Here is a 20,501-nt window from a genome sequence, read left to right as displayed (position 1 = left end):
TGAGAAGTAGTCTGAGATGTGCTTGTCGGATTGTGCTGGAGAGAGGAAGCGTTATAAGAAGAGCACTACAGTGACGTCATGTGCTGTGAGTCCAGTCTGCTCTGTGCCTCCATCTGGTCCCGGCAGGAGGGCTCACTGAAAGTTGTTCTTGTTTTTTGCTTCCCTTTTGTTCTCCAGGTTTGACGTGGTGGGCTATGGCTGCATGACCTGCATTGGCAACAGTGGGCCCTTACCTGAACCTGTAGTAGAAGCCATCACACAGGTAAATTACAGTGGGGCCCAGAGGTCTTCAGACCTGTGGTTTCTTCTCACATAAGGTGTGACCAAAACCAAGGTAATTTTAGGAAGGTCCATGGAAGCAGAGGATGTGGTTAAGAGTATGGTCTTTGGAGCCACTTAACCTTGAGCAAGTTAATCAACCTATTTGTTCTTCTTAAGTTTCCATAACTTGGGAGAAGGTATCGGTATCTGTTTTACAAGGTTGTGAGAATTAAGATGATGATGAACATAAAACAGTGCAGTGCCCGACACATAAGTGCCCCGTACATGCTAGTGTTGACTACAAAGGGCTCTAGAATTGTTTGATACTGGTAATTTGAAAAATTGGTTCAGGCTGGGCCCAGTGGCTCACATATGTTATCCTAGCACTCTGGGAAGCTGAGCCAAGAGGATCACTTGAGATCAGAAATTAGCCTGAGCATGAACAAGATCCCATCTCTACAAAAAAAATAGAAAAATTAGCCAGGCATCGTGGCAGGGGCTGGTAGTCCCAGCTATTCAGGAGACTGAGGCAGGAGGACAACTTGAACCCAGGAACTTGAGGTTGCTGTGAGCCAGACTGACTGACACATGACACTCTAGCCTGGAAAACAGTGAGACTCTGCCTAAAAAAAAAAAGACCAGGAAAAGAAAAGAAAAAAGTGGCTCAAAATCAGACAAGTTTCTGCACAAATTGTACTGGCTTTTGTCCCCAAAATTCTGTAGTCTTGAAAAATACTAATTGGTTAGCTTCGCATTATTTATAGAATCTGTATGTCATTGTGGCTTCCATTAGCTCTCATCTTTTAGTCTTTCCCATCTGATCTTGGGCCTCAGGCAGAAATAACTAGGATGTTGCCTTCTGACCTATCTGGTGTAGGTCTTTTTTTTTCTTTTTTAGAGACAGCGTCTCACTTTGTCGCCCTTGGTAGAGTGCCATGGCGTCACAACTCACAGCAAACTCCAGCTCTTGGGCTTAGGCAATTCTCTTGCCTCAGCCTCCCAAGTAGCTGGGACTACAGGTGCCCACCACAACACCCAGCTATTTTTTTGTTGTTGAAGTTTGGCTGTGGCTGGGTTCAAACCTGCCACCCTCAGTATATGAGGCCAGCACCCTACTCTGAGAGTGAATAGTCACAGCGTACTCACTGAGCCTACACCACCCTGGTGTAGGTCTTGAGCAATAATTACTGAATATGTCTCTACTTCTTTTGATCCAGAGTATCTCTCATAGAGACACCCCTTTGGACCCATTTCCCCTGCTGTAGGAGAGGACCAAATGAAGGGGCAGCTTAAAGAGTTACATCCATATGATGGGAAAACTATTGTAAATGGTCCAAGACAATAAGCGTAGTCAATCTCTTTTTTCTGTAATCCGATTTTTCTCTTGCCTTACCCAGGGAGACCTTGTAGCTGTTGGAGTACTATCTGGGAACAGGAATTTTGAAGGTCGAGTCCACCCCAACACCCGGGCCAACTATTTAGCCTCTCCCCCCTTAGTAATAGCCTATGCAATTGCTGGGACCATCAGAATTGACTTTGAGAAAGAGCCATTGGGTAAGATTTTGTTTGCATGGCCATAATTATTTTCTAGCAAATTTCAAAATAATACTACAAAAAAGTTGCTGCTTTCTTTAAGAAAAAAATGAAATGTAGATTCTCTTGTGATAAGAAAGAGAAGAATCTTTTCCATTTACAGCTAAGACATAACTGAAGTAATTAAGCAGAAATCTGTCAGGGGTAAGGAATGACAAAGCTCTCATACTATAAACAAGTGTCTTTTTCACAGATTATGTAGTGCCTTGGTTTTCACATTTGTGTGCTTTTTATAATGATTTCACCATTTAAAAGGGCCCCTGCACGTAGTCTTGAAGTGCTGTCTGGTGCCACTAAGTACAGGAAGACAGCTGTGGGCCTTGCATTTAGACAAGCATCATTCAGGCGTGAGTTACTGTGCTGCTGGCTATTAAGTCCAATATTAATGAGTCAAAAGCATGTATTAAATAATGTGTCTTTAAACAGAAGCACATATAAAACAGGCTGTTTATTGATCTATGTATTGATCATTTGAAAAAAGCATGACCAGAGGCTTGTAGGAATCTAACCGTGTATTTCCCTTAAGGATGATGATTCCTATGCACCAATTCAGTGTTTCCGCCTGCTTTGTAGGCTGTAACTACTTGGGGTGGGAACTTGCAGGGGTCTAGATCTGAAGTGTGCCCTTCCTGACTGAATCCTTAAGTGCAGCCTTTTGACTAAATCCAAATTTATAGAACAAATTCAGTCAAAGGGGCCTTCTTAAGGATCTAGAAGGGCACATGTGGCATACAGGTCCCAGGTTCCCCACCCTGACCGAGAAGAAAGAGACTTGATTGTGCATAACAATGAAAATGTATTGGAAAGTTTTTTTTCCATTCATAAACATTTTTTTCCCAGGAGTAAATGCAAAGGGACAACAGGTATTTCTGAAAGACATCTGGCCAAGCAGAGATGAGATCCAGGCGGTGGAGCGTCAGTATGTCATCCCTGGGATGTTTAAGGAGGTCTATCAGAAAATAGAGGTGAGGTCCCTCCCACACTGCCTCTCCCCCAAGCCCCCCAGAGTTCTAAGGGGAAGCCACTGCTTTGTGGCTACAGACCTTGAGGCTCTTGGGAGTGTGAACTAGAAAAAGTAACATTTATTTCTTCTGATAACTGGGGACGTGATTCTTAATCATTTATTTCCCCATGACACACATTTTTACAAACCCCACATCCCCCACATGTTTCCAGATTTAGACAGCCTCAAGAAGGAGGACTCCAGTTCAGCTCTCTATGACTCTATCTCTTCTTCAGACACCTAGGTGTGTGTGTGTCTGCTCTGGTGAGAACCCTTGATGGGCACTATATGGTGTCAGTGAGGTGAAGTTAATTGGTTGAATGTACCTCTCAAAATGTATTATTTGCATGCTTAAAAAAAAAAAACTAAGACCACACAGTAGGAAGCACCAAACTCCATTTATTTTACAAAGGGGGCTCAGGATCATTTATGAGGCTCCTAGATGTTATGCCTTGCCCTGCCTTCTGTGTTCCTGCAGACTTGGGGCTGGTAGTCTTCAGATAAAAGCAGAACTGTCTGGGGTGAGGGTGATATGGCGGTGATATTCACACACTGCACTTTCTTCAAGCTGCTCCTTGGGAAATGGTGTTTGGGAGCTTGGTAGGCGCTGGGTTAAATATGTTTCTCCAACAGCTGAGTTAATGGACTGGACAGAATTCAAGCCAATCTTAATGCATAAGCAGCTGTCATTTGCTATCCAGACCATGCTATCCCTTGCTGCATGGGTATGTTCACTAATCTTAGACCTAGTCCCTAGGGTCAGTCCAGCATCTGTGTGACTTAGAAGTCTACTTCCCAAAACATTTAGAGAGTAATTTCCCCTTTGGTACAATCTGGGTTATTATTTCACAAATTATTTATAATTATCTGTATTAGTTATCTATACCTGTGTAACAAATTACCCCAAGACTCAGTGAATTGAAACAGTGGACATTTATTCCTCTCTTAGTTTCTGTGGGGGAGAATGCAGCTTCCCTGGGTACCTCCACAGGGCTGCAGTCTAGACTTCATTTGGGGCTACAGGCTCCGGGGAGGATCCACTTAGGCTCACTCATGGTTGTTGGCAGGATCAGGCTCCTCACGGGCTGTTAGACTGAGGTTCTTAGTTCCTCACTGGCTGCTAGCTAGTGCCTTGCTGCATGGGTCTGTTGACATCAGAGCAAGTGGGCAGGAGAGGGCTAGAGAGACAGAGACAGATTTCTTTGTAACCTAACCTTAGAGCTCGTCCCTTGGGTCAGCCCACACTCAACAGGAGTGGGTCACATCAAGGTGTGAGTCCCAAAAGGCTGGCTCATGTTCAATGTCTTAGAAGCAGCCCATCACAGGGCATAGGGCATTGTTAAGTTACTGAGCATGATGTAATCTGAATATAAGGAACTCTTGTGTGTAACTATTTAGAATAAAATTGGCTTTTATTATACAACTTAGCTTAAATTATATTTTATGTTTGCCCATTAAATTTTCCCGAGAATGGAATGTAATTAGATCTGCTTGTCTTTTCCCTTTTTTCTTCTATTAATTAAATTATTTACTTATTTTTATTTAAGACTGTGAATGAAAGCTGGAATGCCTTAGCAGTCCCGTCAGATAAGCTGTATTTCTGGAATCCCAAATCTACCTACATTAAATCACCACCATTCTTTGAAAACCTGGTATGACGTTTTATTTTAACAAAACAAGTTCTTCAAAAGATTTAGGTTGTTATAAAACCTATTTTATTACCCTATTCCCTTTCTTTGACGACCCATTTCTTTAAAACCTTTGTAAACCCAAGCAGATAAGGCTGGCCAGAGACTGGGGAGGCTGGGATATTTAGCTACAGTTTCCCAGTAACATATGAGGGACTATTCCAGGAGAATATCCCCCTAGGTGTGCCATATTGATTCTTATACCCATAAAAATGGGAAACATCTTCCCTGAAACTGATGATCAAGAAGTCCATGCTCCCTGAGTGGGTCACTGTGATAAAGGGATGGCTGTAGAAGTTGGATTCCATTGTCCTTAGCATCCGAGGAGTTCCGTGGATGGCATTTGCAGTCACATTCCTATGGCTTCTGGGGGATAGTGCCAGCACTTTGTATTTTCTTCAAGGTTCAGATATGAATATTGGAGTAAATGTATCTTATTTTTCTCAACATCCCTAATAAAACCCAGAAACTAGAATTTTCCATGCTTCATGTAGAGGTGTCATCTGGTTAAGTCTATGGCCCACCACTGTTGAGACTCGCTGGTGACTTGTTTGGGGAAACCTGAGCCAACGCTGACTTGTTGTACTCTTTGCTAGACTTTGGATCTTCAGCCACCTAAATCTATAGTGGATGCCTATGTGCTATTAAATTTGGGAGACTCAGTAACAACTGACCACATCTCTCCAGCTGGAAATATTGCAAGAAATAGCCCTGCTGCTCGCTACTTAACTAACAGAGGGTAGGTATGAAAGTCCCAGGCTCTGCTCTTATCTTGTAGCAGACCCTGGTTATGCCTGAGGCCTAGGGCACAAATAGAACTTCAAAGGCATTACCATGGCCTGTTTCAGAGGCTTAATGCTTTTAGAGAACTGCTACAAGGATTTGCAGTTTACTTATCTATTCATCAACCATGCATATACTGATATTAATAGGTGTTATGTGACCTAGTATACCAATAATAATGAAGGTCAGTGGTTCCCCAATCTGATTTTCAACAGGAGTTATGTGGGGAGATAAAAATTCCTGCTTCTGGCTGGGCACGGTGGCTCATGCCTATAATCCTAGCACTTTGGTAGTCTAGAGGAAGGAGGATCACTTGAGACCAAGCGTTCGAGACCAACTTGAGCAAGAGCAAGACTCCATCTCTTCAAAACAAAAATATCATCCTGGTGGATGGTATGCGCTTATAGTCCCAGCTGTTCAGGAGGCTGAGGCAAGAATATCATTTGTACCCAGGAGTTTGAAGTTGCAGTGAGCTATGATGATGCCACTGCATGCTAGCCTGGGTGACAGAGTGAGACTGTCTTAAAAAAAACTCCTAGTTCCTACTCCCATCTCCTGAACTGACTCCTTTAGGGATAGGGTCCAGGGCAAATTTGAGGAACAAAATCCAAATACCTTTTTTTCTGTGGGCGATTCTTGATTCCTTTTAAGACATGAACTCTTTAGAATTGAGTGAAAGTAAATATAATGCCTTTCCAGAAAAATGCACACATTTAAAACATTTTGGATACAGTTTTAGGGGGTCCTGGACATTCTCACTTGTTCCTAAAGGCCGTTCATAACTCTCTCAATCCTCAAATTAGATCTAACCATTAAATCATATTAACATTCACACCCACCTCTAGAATTTGTATGAACAGCCTACTGAACTGCTAACTGTGTTAATTGTAATGTTGTTCTTGACATCACAAGCTTTCCTTTCATTGGGGCCCACAGACAAGATTTTCCTCTGGTTTCAGAACCAAAAATATCTGCTGCGCAATACTTTGATTTTTATCTTATGAAAGCTGCACATTACACAGACAGTTGTGTGTCTTCCCATTGCATTGAGTTTCTGATAACTTGGAGATGAATTTGAACTTATTTCTGTGGACATATTTTAAATTTCCTACTATTCCTGGTTCCATCTGATTTCTCTACCCTCATGATACTCTTTACTTCCACTTTCTTATTTGTAGTTTAGCTTCTTACCTCATATGAAGCTTTATATAGGCCATCCTATTGAATAAATAACCAGAACTCTTTTTTTTTTTTTTTTTTTTGAGTTCCTCCTGATGTTTTCACCCAGATGTGAAAGATTGTAAGTTGACGCCAGGAGGAAACTGATTTCCCCTTTCACCATGTGCACTTCTCATCTCTCACCTCTCACACTGCCCTTCATCAAGAATATGGGGACAGCTTTTCTGCCTTCAAGAATAATGCTTAGTAAATTTAGTAAAATAGATTTACAGTTTTTTCTGTTCTTGGGATAAGCTAAGTTTAATCTTCACTTGTTCCACTAAACTAGCTTCTTTCCTGCTTGTGTTATTAGCCTGACTCCACGAGAATTCAACTCCTATGGCTCCCGCAGAGGTAATGACGCCATCATGGTACGGGGGACATTTGCCAACATTCGCTTGTTAAACAAATTTTTAAACAAGCAGGCACCACAGACTATACATCTACCTTCTGGAGAAGTTGTGAGTATTGTCTCTTCTGCTTCCTGCAGAAACGAGTGTTTGTCAGTCTCTGGGAGCTTGGAGATTTACACAGTTTTTCTCCTTCTGATTTTAGTATTTCTCCACAGCTCCAATCTACCTCTCACTTTCTGTAGTCCTGTCTTCTCCTTCTTGTTTAGAGATTCTGCACCATGGTTTAACTAAGTCTCATTTCTTGGGTATTAAGCTTAAAAAGTCTTTGAGTGAAATTTTGTCAGAAGTATCAAGAAGTACTACTGCGTGAGTTTATTAGCATGTAATTAATTCATTGTATCCACTATGGAAAGAAGGAAGTAGAGGCCCTTGGGGGCCTGCTGGGCTCCAACAGGGGCCTTTGGAGTTGGTGGGATTGTTCCCTGGTAGGAAAATGTGGGAGATGTGGGGAAGGCCTGTGCCCTGAGTCAGACAAATCTAGGTTTAAGTCCCAACTCCACCTCATATGGCCGTGGCACCTTCTGCAAGTTACTTTCCTCACAGAGCCTCATTTTTCCTGCCTGTGAAGGAAAAATAACACCTGAGGCTTGGAATGAAGTGGAAAGACTTGTAAAAGCCTAGAGCGATGTCTGGCACGTGTTATACGTCTTCAGAGTCACTTCCCTTCCCAGTGAATGCTGTGCAGCTTTCTGTAAGCCATTTATCCTGCTAGAGAAATAACTCTTGCCAATTTATTTTAAAATAGTAACAACTGGGTGGTGCCTGTGGCTCAAAGGAGTAGGGCATTGGCCCCATATCCCAGAGGTGGCGGGTTCAAACCCAGCCCAGGCCAAAAATAGTAACAACTAATATTTCTACAGAACTTAATACACTACAGGTACTCTCCCAAGCTCTTTGCACGCATTGACTTATTTAAGGCTCGTAACAACCCTTTGAGGTATGTCCATGATTATCTGTGTTTTAAATCGAGAGCCTGAAGCTTGGATCATGTCACTCCTTAAGGTGGTACAGTGGAAAAGCTGAGGTTAAACCCCAAAAAGTCTGGTTCTGAAGTCAGTGCTCTTTACCACTCTCCATGCTGCCTTGCTCATAACTGATCATATTTTTGAAAAGCAAACTCTTTCTTCATAGTCAGTCATTGGTCACTAGGGCCTAGCTGATGTATTCTTGTTCAATGAATAGCAGGGATAATAGACTATTAAATGAAAAAGACATATATTGAACAATGGAATACCCAAGAGGCCAAGGGGAAAGACTTGCAGTGACAGACACTGGGGGCTCCCAAAAAACCATCCCAGTGTACCCTCTTTGTAGACCAGATGTCTGACTGGTTGGGTGGCCATTGGCTTCACACTGACTTGGCCATCTGCAGGCCCTTCCATTGTCATCTGGGCTGGCAGAGTGTTGTCATTCCTGCCCTTTGAATGTGCTGGGTCTATAAAACCTACCTTGTCTCCTCCTCAGCTTGATGTGTTCGATGCTGCTGAGCGGTACCAGGAGGCAGGCCTTCCCCTGATTGTCCTGGCTGGCAAGGAGTATGGCTCGGGCAGCTCCCGAGATTGGGCAGCCAAGGGCCCTTTCCTGCTGGTGAGTATGAGGCAGAGCCGTCCCAGCAGGCAGTTGCCCCTCCGAACTGGTAGGGAAGCAGGGAGAGTGCCAGGAATTAATTCTGTGGGGTCACTTCCCAAGAAGATGTCACGGGACAGCAAGCTCCAAAAAGATGCTGTTTTCTCACCTGCTTTTTGGTGAATCTGAATTGATTTCACTCACTAATGGGTGATTGAGAGAGAACTGCTTCCCTTACATCAAACATTCATATCTGGACCTTTGGAGATGTCTGTAAATGGTTTGGGGGGTGGGTCTGTGAAGTCTCTGAAAATATACCCAGAAGTGTACATGTAGTCTTTTTCCATAGGGAGAAGTGTCATGGTTTTCATAATATTCTAAGGTTGAGAACCCTAGATTTATTTAAGGGCACTGTCCCAGGTGTGTAAGGAGTAAGCCAGGGCTGTTATCTTGTCTATTGTGTTCACAGACAAGTAAGGAGCCAGGACTTTTTTTACAAGTTATTCTGGTGAGATTGAGTTCTGGTTCTCTTGAGCAAACTAGGAGGATATGCTTTTTACAGTTGCTTTTTACTGCCTATGAGAGTCTGCTAATGGGCCTGGTGCAGTGGCTCATGCCTATAATCCTAGCACTCTGGGAGGCCGAGGCTGGTGGATCACATGAGCTCAGGCATTTGAGACTAGCCTGAGCCAGACTGAGACCCCCATCTCTAAAAATAGCCGGGTGTTGTGTGGGCACTTGTGGTCCCAGCTACTTGGGAGGCTGAGGCAAGAGAATCACTTGAGCCCAAGAGTTTGAGGTTGCTGTGACATATGATGCCACGGCACTCTACGGAGGGCGACAAAGTGAGACTCTGTCTCCAAAAAAAAAAAAAAGTCTGCTTATGATACTCAGTGAAAAAGGGAGTCTCTCTCTATCCATAGCCAGGCAGTTCCTTAGAACCTTCAGCCATCTCAGTTCCTTCTTGAGCTGTCACTATAAGAGTGGCCTTGAAGGGGGCAGGGTTTTACCTCTTGAGCATTTACTTGCCTTCAGAGCAGAGAAGAATCATACTGCCCATCTTTAATCCTCGGGATACAGGAAAAATGGCTCAGCTGATGCCGCTGTCAGTCATCTATAGCTTGAGTGAATTAATGCACCTGGGAAACTGTAGGGGATACCTGTAAGGGCAGTAAAAACAGCTGCCTGGCAGGCAGCCCTGCAGACATCTAGACCTCTGAAGACGTCTTTGAACATTACACCTATTGTTTTTTTCGGGGGGGGGGGGAGTGTTCTCTGATTAGCTGATCAGTAGATCAAAGGCCTACTTTTTTTTCCTAGAAGCTACTAAAAACCTGGGAAATTATAGGTGAAGAAAATTAGTAGGATGGTGAGGCTGTCAATATAAATGAGTGCTCAGGTGGAGAACCCTGAAATCTGATAGGGGATGAGAAGAGAACTGGCCCCAAAGAGGCTCTCTAGAGTCCAGACCTCTCCGCAGAACCAGTGAGTTCTGGCTGCCTAGGAAGCTGAACACACTTTGGCTCTGTAGCTGTCCTGAGTAGGTCACTCACAGCTATCAGACTGTGCTCAGGAAAGAGCAGAATGGACAGCTTGATTTACAGCATCTGTAACACATCACAGCCATTCAACAGAGCTGTGGCCGTGAGCAGTGTGTGTTCAGAAAGCTTTCCACTGGCCCAAAACATACACATGCAAACATAAAGCCCTACAAAACATCTGTTGTCCTAAGGAATCTGCCTATCTCTATAGCAGTGGTTCTCAAATTTGGAAGTGCTCTTTTTTTTTTTTATACCTAGATTTAGATCTCATCCCCAGAGATCCTCTTTTAATTGGTAAGGAGAAAGGCCTGGACATTAGGATTTTAAGTCTTCCCTGGCGATTCTAATATGCAGCAAAGTTTGAGAACTTGACCTCTTCTGCTCCATGATCCCTGAGAGAGCGTCTGGTATATAGTGCTTGAGAATCTACTTTTTTAACAGGTTCCCAAGTGACCCTGATGTAGGGTATCTTAAAAGTTTGTGCTAGATATCAAGAGACCTTTTAATTTTAAAATTCTATTATAATTATTAATAAATTAATGAGTTCTAATTAGTAAAGTAACTTTCTTTATTGATTGTTGCTATATATTGCTCAATTATAGAGTACCAACAAAATGTACTTCATAGGAAGCTTAATATCAAGACTATCTTCAACACAATTTGATACTTGAAATACAAGTATAAAAGCACTATGCAGTAGGTAATCATTCAGTTTATCTGTAGTATGTTCTGAAAATTGGTTTTTGATTACATTTTCTGTATCTGTTGATATACCCAAAATAATAGAAAAATTCAAGAGAAAGAAAATTAATGTTGTCTTGTAGCGTGGATTCCAGATACAATGGAAGCTTGCTAAGAGATCTTGTATCACATAGTCAGACTACATGGCTTCAAATGCTAAATATCACCACTGACCCTTGAGTAAAGGAGGACAGTAGTGGCATCAGTGTCCCATGACTGGGAGAGGGGAGAGTAAGAGAAGTCATTAAGTGCTTACATAGTTCCTGTTAGTTAAGACTAGCTATCATGTTATTTATAGTCAGAGAATTAACATTTTATGTAAAAGATTAGTGGGTACTTTTAAAGAATTTAGGTTTGGGCTTGGCCACATGCACTAGGGCTGATGGGTTTGAACCCAGCCTAGGCCTGCTAAATAACAACAACAAAAATAGCTGGACATTGTGGTGGGTGCCTATAGTTCCAGCTACTAGGGAGGCTGAGGCAAGAGAATTGCTTGAACCCAAGTGGTTGGGGTTATTGTGAGCTGTGACGCTGTGGCACTCTACAAGGGGCAACATAGTGAGACTCTGTCTCAAAAAAAAAAAAAATTTAGGTGTGAGAACAGTTCTGACTTAGAAAGTCATTTGTAAAAGTTCTGTGTATTCAAAGGAAAAAGTGGAAGTGTGTCCAGACCACTACCTTTATTCATCAGGGAATCAAAGCTATCCTAGCGGAGAGTTATGAGCGCATTCATCGCAGTAACCTGGTCGGGATGGGGGTGATCCCCCTTGAATATCTGCCTGGTGAGAATGCAGACACTCTGGGACTCACAGGGCGGGAGCGATACACTGTCATCATTCCAGAAAACCTCACACCACGAATGAAAGTCCAGGTCAAGGTAAGCAGAGCATCTCCATACCTGGCCCCTCCAAAAGGGGCCCTTCATAATCAATCTTGTTGAAAGGAAATTAGCGGGACTTGGAAGAATGTATCACTCAGTAGGACTGCAGTAGACTTTGGAGTCCTGCCAGCATGTTTTCTGCCTGCTCGCCCGACATAGTGAGGATGACATCTGTGCATTTATTATTTCTCTATTTATAGAGTTATCCTCAGTCTGCTCTTACCTTCCATCACCACCCCACTATCTCCTATTTCTGAGTCTCACTCAGCTTACATAATCATGGTGAGAGCTCAGGGGTGTGACATTTTCATATTACCTAAAAAGCTTTTTATATAAAACTTTGAGCAACACTCACCCCTTCCCAAAGCTTCCCCCTAGCCCTCAGGCTTTGAATGACAGATCCTAAGGCAAGGAAAGGATGAAGTGCCCAGTGCCAAGGTCCCAGGATAGTCATCCAGGCAGAGATAGCCCCTGAGGTCTTCATCTCAGGGTGAGCAGCTGGGTCAGCTGCCTAAGGGACCACCTCAGTGGCACCTGCTGACCCAAGACATCTCTGCTCATGGGGAGCCCCCAGAGGTTTGGAAAATGTCAAGTACAAGTAACTGTACTGACAGGCTCTCTCTAGTTCCAAATACTGCTCTCCTACATCATTCCCAGCCTGCATCTGGGCCACAGCCTTGTGTGTCCTCTGGTGCTGCTGGCCACTGCAATGTGGATGCCTCCCTGAGGCAGGCTGGGTAAATCTCCCCTGCCAAGCGTCTTGCTGCTTCCCTCAGTGATTCATTGCTTCTTTGTGCCGCAGCTGGATACTGGGAAGACCTTCCAGGCTGTGATGAGGTTCGACACTGATGTGGAACTCACTTACTTCCACAATGGAGGCATCCTCAACTACATGATCCGCAAGATGGCCAAGTAGACCCTTGTTGCTTATGAGACCTGCGCTTGGCGCTGCACCCAGGAAGAAGCCATACCGTCAGCCAGCCGAGGCCTTGGTGGGGAAGCCTTCCCAAGTGGTCCACAGAGGGGTGCTACCCACAGACGGAGCGAGTGAGCACAGGGGTTTGGGTGCTATTCCTGCAGGCACAAAGCCAGGAGTTTCTACGTTCTCTATTTTTGTTAATCTTCTTAATCTTTTTCTAGAATTTGAAAGCTAGAAATGATGGAAATGTCAGTAGTGCCAGAAAGAGAACCAAGCTTGTCCTTAAACTTACTGATCACAGGACATTGATTTTTCTCTCTTACTTATTAATCTATAATCAGCTGAATGCAAACGAGACTTCTCAGAAGGTGTCTTCTGCCGTTTTGACTGTTCCTCTCTCATCTCTGCTCAGTGAAATTTTTCCCGTGATGGTCATTTTCCTTTCCACATTCTACCAATGTAAACTAACATGGATAGATGAAAACTTTGCACATTTCCAGTCATAATAGTGATTGTGCTTCTCCCCCACCCTGTTTTTCCTTCGGAGTGAATGATCTAAATACTCGTGGATGGGTCAGATGTTGAAGTTTTTTGATAGATCAACATAAAAAGAAATATGAAGTTTTCTTCTACTATCACAGAACTTTTGCCCAGAAAATCATTTGTCAAGAGACCTTTGTTTAGACATGGTTTGGGAGACTGACACAGAACATTTCTAATATGAATAAGATTAAATCTATTTTCAGTGAAAATGTGTTGTCTTTGGAATTGCATTTTGTTGTATAGGGGGCTGTAGTTTTGGGATATTTAGATCAGAGCAAGTAGCCCGAATGACCTTCATGTTCTGCTTTTGTGCTGTGTCAGATCTGTACAGGTACAATAGAGTGTAGAGAAACCAGTATGTTCTCTGCCCTGTTGGGAAAAGACAAGAAGGAATAGTAGCCTGGTAGCGGTAGCAGTGGTGTAAGTATAGTGAGAAAATCAGAGAGGTTCAGTGCCTGAAGTTTATCTGTTTATTTTCATCACTGAAGTCATTTCAGTGCATGCCTTACTTTGCTCAGGCTGCCAAAACAAAATACCATTGCTTAAACAACAAAAATTTATTTTCTCATGGTTCTGGAGCCTGAAAGTCCAAGATGAAGATGGTAGCCATTCAGTTTCTGCTGAGGGCTAGGCTCTCCTGCTTGCAGGTACCCATCTTCTTGCTTATCCTCACACGGCCTTTCCTTGATGGCATGCCTGGGGAGCAGGGGACAGAGAATGAGAGAGAGAATGGGCTCACTGAAATCTCTTCTTACAAGGACGCTAACTGTAAGAAATCAGAGTCTCTTCCTTATGACCTCACCTAACCTTAATAACTTTCTTAGAGGGCCTGTCTCCAAATACAGCCACTCTAGGGGGTTGGGGCTGCACTACAGGACTTTGGTGGGAACATAGACACTCACTGCATAACAGGGTGAGTTACAAATTAATCTCCTTGCAGTAATTTTTTTTTTTTTTTGGAGACAGAATCTTACTCTGTTGCCCCAGGATAGAGTTCCGTGACATCAGCCCAGCTCACAGTTCCAACTCCTGGGTTTAAATGATCCTCCTGCCTCAGTCTCCCATGTAGTTGTGACTATAGGTGCCAGCCACAATGCCCACCTAATTTTTCTATTTTTAGTAGAGATGGAGTCTTGGTCTTGGTCAGGCTGGTCTTGAACTCCTGAGATCAGAGGATTATACCATCTTGGCCTCCCAGAGTCCTAAGATTATAGATGTAAGCCTCCGCACCTGACCCTTCCCCTTCTTTTTATATACCACCTGGCCTCAAGAGGTCTTCAGAAAGACCCATATGTTTGAAATCTTAACCCCCATGGTGATTGCTATTGGAGGTAAGGGTCTTTGGAAGGTGATTAGGTCGTGGGGGTAGAGTTCTCATGAATGAGATGAGTGCCTTTTTTTTTTTTTTTTATAGAGACAAAGTCTTTATTTATCGCCCTTGGTAGAGTGCCATGGCATCACACAGCTCACAGCAACCTCCAACTCCTGGGCTTAGGTGATTCTCTTGCCTCAGCCTCCCAAGAAGCTGGGACTATAGGCGCCAGCCACAACGCCCAGCTATTTTTTTGTTGCAGTTTGGCTGGGGCCGGGTTTGAACCCGCCACCCTTGGTATCTGGGGTGGGCGCCCTACTCACTGAGCCACAGGTGCCGCCTGATTAGTGCCTTTTTAATAGACGCCCAAGAGAGACCCTTCATCTCTTCTAGCATGAGAGGACACAGCAAGTGACATCTATGAACTAGAAAGTGGGCCCTCACCAGACACCGAGTCTGCCAGTGCCTTGATCTTAGACTTCTCAGCCAGAAGGATGAGAGATAAATTTCTCCTGTTTATAAGCTACCCGGTCTGATATTTTGTTACATCTGAACAGGCTAAGACAATTATAAAGGAAAGATTCTTAGGGCTATGACTCCTGGAATTGAATCTCTTCACTTCTGGACTGCAGCCCCCTCCCCTCCACGTACACCCTCTGTCCTTCATGTTAACAAAGTATCTTGACCAGTGTCCCATCCTTGCCCACAAACCTCTTTCACCTGGTTCCTTAAGAAGAGGTTAATCTTTATCCTATCCAAATTAAAAGTATATTGCCCTTGCTGGTCTAAGCACCTCCTTCCACTATATGAGATTCCCATCTTTGTTCTTAGTTTTCCAAATCCATTAGTACCTAATCTTTCCTAGAGAAAAAGAGGCCTTCCTGGCATCCACAGTGAGTTAAGTGGCAAATATTCAATGCAGCAAATAAGGACATGCATTTTGGCTATGGGATGGCCTTCATGCATGTACACATACCACGTTTTTATGGTGCATACCTTAAAAGGGGAAGGATATGTTAATCATGACTCAGTTACAGTGGAAGAAGCACAACTCAGACTGGCTTAAGCAATGATAATTGGCTCATGGAACTTAAACAGTGGTAGCACTGGCCTCGGCTGTGATTTGAACTAGTGTTTCAAACTCAGGCTCCCTCCCCATCTTTTACCTTCTCATCTTTCCTTCTATTGATGTGTGTGATGGCCTCATTCTTATGGGCCCTTCCATGTGCCAGGAGATGTGGCCACCAGCCCCTCTAGGGTGACAATAATTTGTGACCTTAGAGATTTGTCTCCCAGTATTATCTAGGGAAAAGCACTAGGAGTTTCTGTCACCCAAATGAAGAGTCTTATCTTGGGCAGTGTCCTTTTCAGAGCTATATTAGTACAGCATGGAACAAAACATGGGGTTAGCAGGAACAATGCAAAACCACTTCTGAAAAATAGTAACCAAGGTTCTACTGGGCTGCCTTCCTAGAAAATTGACCACAAATGGAATTTAGTGCCCAGCTAAGTTTTTGTTGAGCCAGGCAGCCTAATTATGAGCAAAGATTATAGAATCATAGCTGATACTCTTATTAACAGTTTTAAAAGTCAGCATCCCATGAGCTGAGGTACATAGCTGAGTACAGATTTGTTGAATGAAATTAATAGTTTTATTCTGTGGTATAATGAAACAGAGTTCCTGGCATGATCCTGAAGTTAATTCTCAGATTTTGCCCTGGTTGTCTAGTCTGTATGCAGCCTAGGTATTTGGTATGGTGCTTCTACACGATGTTAACAGTGTCCCATGAATAAAAAGGGTTCCGAGTACAATTAGGGAACCACTGAGTTATATGGGTCTCACTACTCAAAACTGACACAATGCCAACCTGTGCTGTAACACAGTTTGCAGGGAAGGGTGGCAGCATATGGCACAGAAATCCACCTGACTGTGGAGAGCTTTCTTCTGGGCTTCTCACAGCACAGTGCTGTGCTGAGGAAACACCCACTTACAGTTGTGGTTTGAAACTCACATAATAATCCATCTTAAAGATAGGAATCAATTTGCTGACCTTGTTAAAGATGACTTTTCATTTCAGGGTGAAAACATCACAATGTCAGCACCGGCTGGGAGCATAGATATAAAAACTCTGCTATAGATATAGCAGGTTGTACCTACACCACCTGAGGCACTTTAAAACATACTTATGACTAGACACCCTGCTGGGATGCTCTGAGGCTAGCCATGTGTCCATGAAAAAGACTCCGGAGTTGGTTCTGAGATGCAACCTTTGATCTAGAAAGACAATAACCAACAATTAGCTGTCAAGAGACAGCACTTCCTAGAACCCTGGCTACTCAAGTTTTTCATTCAACACCATTAACCAAGTGTGCACTCTGGTCCAGAGGCCATGCCTGCAAAGGCATTACTGCATTTAAAAGTCAAACAAGGAAAGTCTCACTTTTTCTTGTAGCAGCTTTAGTGTACTTTCCTCTGTTGGCTGAAGACTATTCACCTTAATTCAAACTGAACCATTTAGATAACTTTTAAAAAGTGTCTTCTGAAGTAGATTTCTAACAGATGTTTTACATCTTCTGTTGGCGTTCTTAAACAATAGCAATATAAACAGCAATCATATAAAAGAGATACTCTAATAAAATAATGGAAAATGAAAAAAACAGCTATCAGCAAATTAGCTTAAATCCCATTTTTATTGTATTTTCCTAAGAATACACTAGTAATTTATCAAGCAGCTACTGTATATCATGTAATTTTCATACATTTTTATTGAAAACCTTCCATTAACCTTTGACAAGTTTCTCTGGCTCCCTGCCCAAACCACTGCTCCTGAGATCACATGGAGAGGGAGGCAGCTATACTGTGTCACCTCACTGATGTCCAGGGTGGATCTGCAAAGTCTGGGTGGCAGCTGTGCCTTGCTTGGATGATCTCCAGATAGCTCTCAGATGTAAGTAGGTGCTACTTAAAAAGAGTTATGTGGACATATGTGTTGAACATAGTACTTTACCATCTTTGGAGTTTTGTTTTAGCCATTCATGGTCCTGATGAATTACAAACCAGTCATCTGAATCTGTTTCAGGAAGACAGTTTAATTACTATAGAGCCTTCCCTGAACACAAAATACCTAACCAAGCTCTCCGAAGCATCAACAAACCTAGCTAAGTGACATAGAAATGTCCTTTAGACAAATAATTTTCTAAAGGAAGGACAGCCAAATCAAACTGCCTCATCACTCCCATCCAAGGGACCTAACTCAGAATAGTCCAAGGGTTGAACATCAACTGTTACTGGAAAAAGCCTTGAGGTGATCAAAGAGAACAATGGTGCAGATTAAGAGGGAAAGATGTATAATAAAAGATACATATCAAACCTTTCGGATTACAACACTAAAGCAATAAAAGCAAAACCAATGAAAAAGACTGAATAGAACTAGAATAAAGCCAAGGGAAAGTTTCAAGGAGTGCTAATGGGATCAAAAGTGCAGAGATCAAATAGAAGGGTCAAGAAGTACCAAATGGGTGCAGCAACCAGAGTCACTGCCAACCTTGAAAAGAAAAATGTCAGTAGACAGTTAAGGGCAAAAGCCAGTTTACAGTTGGTTAACAAAGGAGGCATGGAAACCCTTTCTACGTTCCACTCATCCATCTATCCCAGTTTGATTTGGCTGTCTTCCTGTGCATGGAGTGGTTACTGTGTGCTCACTAGCGGTTGGCCCCAAGAGGAGGACGGAAGCAGAGGTTAGGCTTTCTAATTTTTCCCAAGTATTGTTGAGTTCTGTTGGCCTACAAATTATTTAGTTCTACAGTCCATTCATGCTTTGCATATATGATAGTACAAACTGTTAAATAATAAACAGAAGGTGTAAAGTGGTAAATATTCACTACAATACAAGCCTTAGGTAAAATAACTGTATAAGTGATCCACGATTGTACCCACTAGGTTAGTTGCTGCTTCACTCAAATTCACCTACTGCCTGCAGCTGAGGATTGAGACCCTACATCATTTGTACATTTCTACAGCATGAAATGGTGTCTTCTCAAAGTGAAACTCCTTCCACTTTGAGTAAAGTCTCTGAGCTCCAGTCGCAATGTCTTCCACCACAAAACTTTCAATTTTTATGACTGGAATCTCAAATGTCTTATACTTCACATGGATTCCCCAGTCATGGCCGCAGTCTTGTCTGGCACAGTATATCTTGGCTCTCTTCTCAAAACTTGAAAATATCTTTGGTTTGGGGTGTGGTTTACTCACAAAGCGTTCCTTAAAAGCATCTCCAACCACAGTGTAATGAGAGTCCTACAGATGAAGGGATCAAATAATAAGAGAACATTAGAAACCCGTGTGTCATCGTGATTTGAAAAACCCCACAATAATCTGAGATGAAGAGCAGGCAGGTTTCACTTATTTTACAGTTTGGGAAAGAAGCAAGTATGGATGGATTCACCAGAAGGCCAGGCGAGGCTCCATGCACCTGATCCCTCGTACAGGTGGAGTGGGGGTGGCACCTCATGAAGAGGAGTAAGAATTTTCTAGGTAACCTCGCTTCTGAAGGGATCTGTGAAGCCCACTTGCACAGGCACAATCCAAAGCATAAGGGAAGAACAACAAAGGTAGATGTGCATCTGAGGTGGGTCAGAGACTGATGTGTCCATAGGCCCCGTCTACAGTCAGCTTAGAGAAAACTACACAGAAACAAAAGCACATCCAACATACTAGCCCCTCAGGAAAACGTGTGGTCTGAGGGCCTTTTTCATTAGAATATCCACCCAAATTTAAGCTGAAAGATACTTTTTGCAGCTAACTAAGATCCAGAATGGTAAGAGAACTTAATAGTATGACTCCTCATAAGCTTCTTACCTAAACAGATGGACTGATCAGAGATTTCAGCTTTTTGAAGATAGGACAGGACCTGAAGGTAACAACCATCTGAGCTAGCCCTGCCCCTCCACCCTGCCTTCCATCAGCAGCAGAAAAATTACACCCACGCATTTATGTTTGCAGATTTTCCTAACCCTTTTATCTAAAAGTTTTAAGAAAAAAAAATATCCAAAGCTAACCTATGGATATCATGTTTTACAAATGAAGTATTTTGTTTTCAAAATTGTTTCATTATAAAAGTGACCCATATCCCATAAGGAAATGTTGGAAGAGAGGAAAAAAATGGAATATAACCATAAAATATCAATACATTTTGGTATATTTCCCCTAGTCTTTTTTCCCATACAAAGGTAGAGATTTTGTTTGACTTTTCTTCTTGATGGTAGAGATGGTGATATTGCTGCTGTTTCGTACAGCTATAAAATAGCATAGTCACAATGTTGTATCCTGGTTATTTTCTCCACTTCATCACTAGTTTGAAGCACTTTTTAATCATGCATTAATTTCATAATCATCTTTTAAATAAACTTTACTTTGGAACAATTTTAGATTTATAGAAAAGTCATAGAGATACCCCAGAAAATTCCTGTATACTGTTCACCCAGTTTGTCTGAATGCTAACATCTTACATACCATAGTATCTCTGTCACAACTAAGAAATTCTTGGGGATGGGACACAATTACAAGAGGGACACTAGCTAACAAATACAATCAATGTAACTTCATTCTTTGTACCCTCAATGAATCCCAAACAACAACAACAAAAAACTAAGAAATTAATATCAGTACATTATTTTAGTTAAGCTACAAATTTTACCACTCTTTCTACTAATATTCTTTATCTATTCCAAGTCTAATCCAGGGTGCTGCATTGCACTTAGCATAACCATTATTTTAATGGGTATATAATTAAGCGTCTATACAGCAATTTTTAAAAACTTTTTTTATTTGAGACCAAGTCTCACTTTGTCACCCAGGCTAGAGTGCCATGGCATCAGCCTAGCTTATAGCAACCTCAAACTTGTGGGCTCAAGCAATCCTGCCTCAGCCTCCCAGGTAGTTAGGTCTACAGGTGCCAGCCACAATGCCTGGCTAATTTTTCTATTTTTAGTAGAGATGGGGTCTTGCTCTTGCTCAGGCTGGTCTTGAACTCCTAAGATC

At 42.5% G+C, this 20,501-nt stretch overlaps 2 protein-coding genes across 5 annotated transcripts in view; one reads left to right on the top strand and one right to left on the bottom strand.

The window, feature by feature from the left end:
* Positions 1-13,358, top strand: part of ACO1 (aconitase 1) — a 58,663-nt gene extending 45,305 nt beyond the window's left edge. For all 4 annotated transcript variants that reach the window (XM_023519327.1, XM_012811689.2, XM_023519328.1 and 1 more), the window contains 9 exons: positions 178-262; positions 1,659-1,815; positions 2,695-2,819; positions 4,405-4,509; positions 5,142-5,284; positions 6,860-7,007; positions 8,424-8,546; positions 11,499-11,684; positions 12,490-13,358. In XM_023519327.1, the coding sequence (XP_023375095.1) occupies positions 178-262; positions 1,659-1,815; positions 2,695-2,819; positions 4,405-4,509; positions 5,142-5,284; positions 6,860-7,007; positions 8,424-8,546; positions 11,499-11,684; positions 12,490-12,603 (1,186 nt within the window). In that variant the 3' untranslated portion in view covers positions 12,604-13,358. The remainder of the gene's footprint in view (positions 1-177; positions 263-1,658; positions 1,816-2,694; positions 2,820-4,404; positions 4,510-5,141; positions 5,285-6,859; positions 7,008-8,423; positions 8,547-11,498; positions 11,685-12,489) is intronic.
* Positions 13,359-17,133: 3,775 nt separating this feature from the next.
* DDX58 (DExD/H-box helicase 58) overlaps positions 17,134-20,501 on the bottom strand; it is a 47,196-nt gene continuing 43,828 nt past the window's right edge. Inside the window, exon 18 of the mRNA XM_003800293.3 lies at positions 17,134-18,758. Within this exon, the coding sequence (XP_003800341.1) occupies positions 18,462-18,758 (297 nt within the window). The 3' untranslated portion in view covers positions 17,134-18,461. The remainder of the gene's footprint in view (positions 18,759-20,501) is intronic.

The sequence above is a fragment of the Otolemur garnettii genome, unplaced genomic scaffold (assembly GCF_000181295.1).
Source record: "Otolemur garnettii isolate 467f Iridium unplaced genomic scaffold, OtoGar3 scaffold00172, whole genome shotgun sequence".
Classification (NCBI taxonomy): Eukaryota; Metazoa; Chordata; class Mammalia; order Primates; family Galagidae; genus Otolemur; species Otolemur garnettii.
Note: the sequence above shows the minus strand (reverse complement) of the source record. Positions and strands in the feature narration are given on the sequence as shown.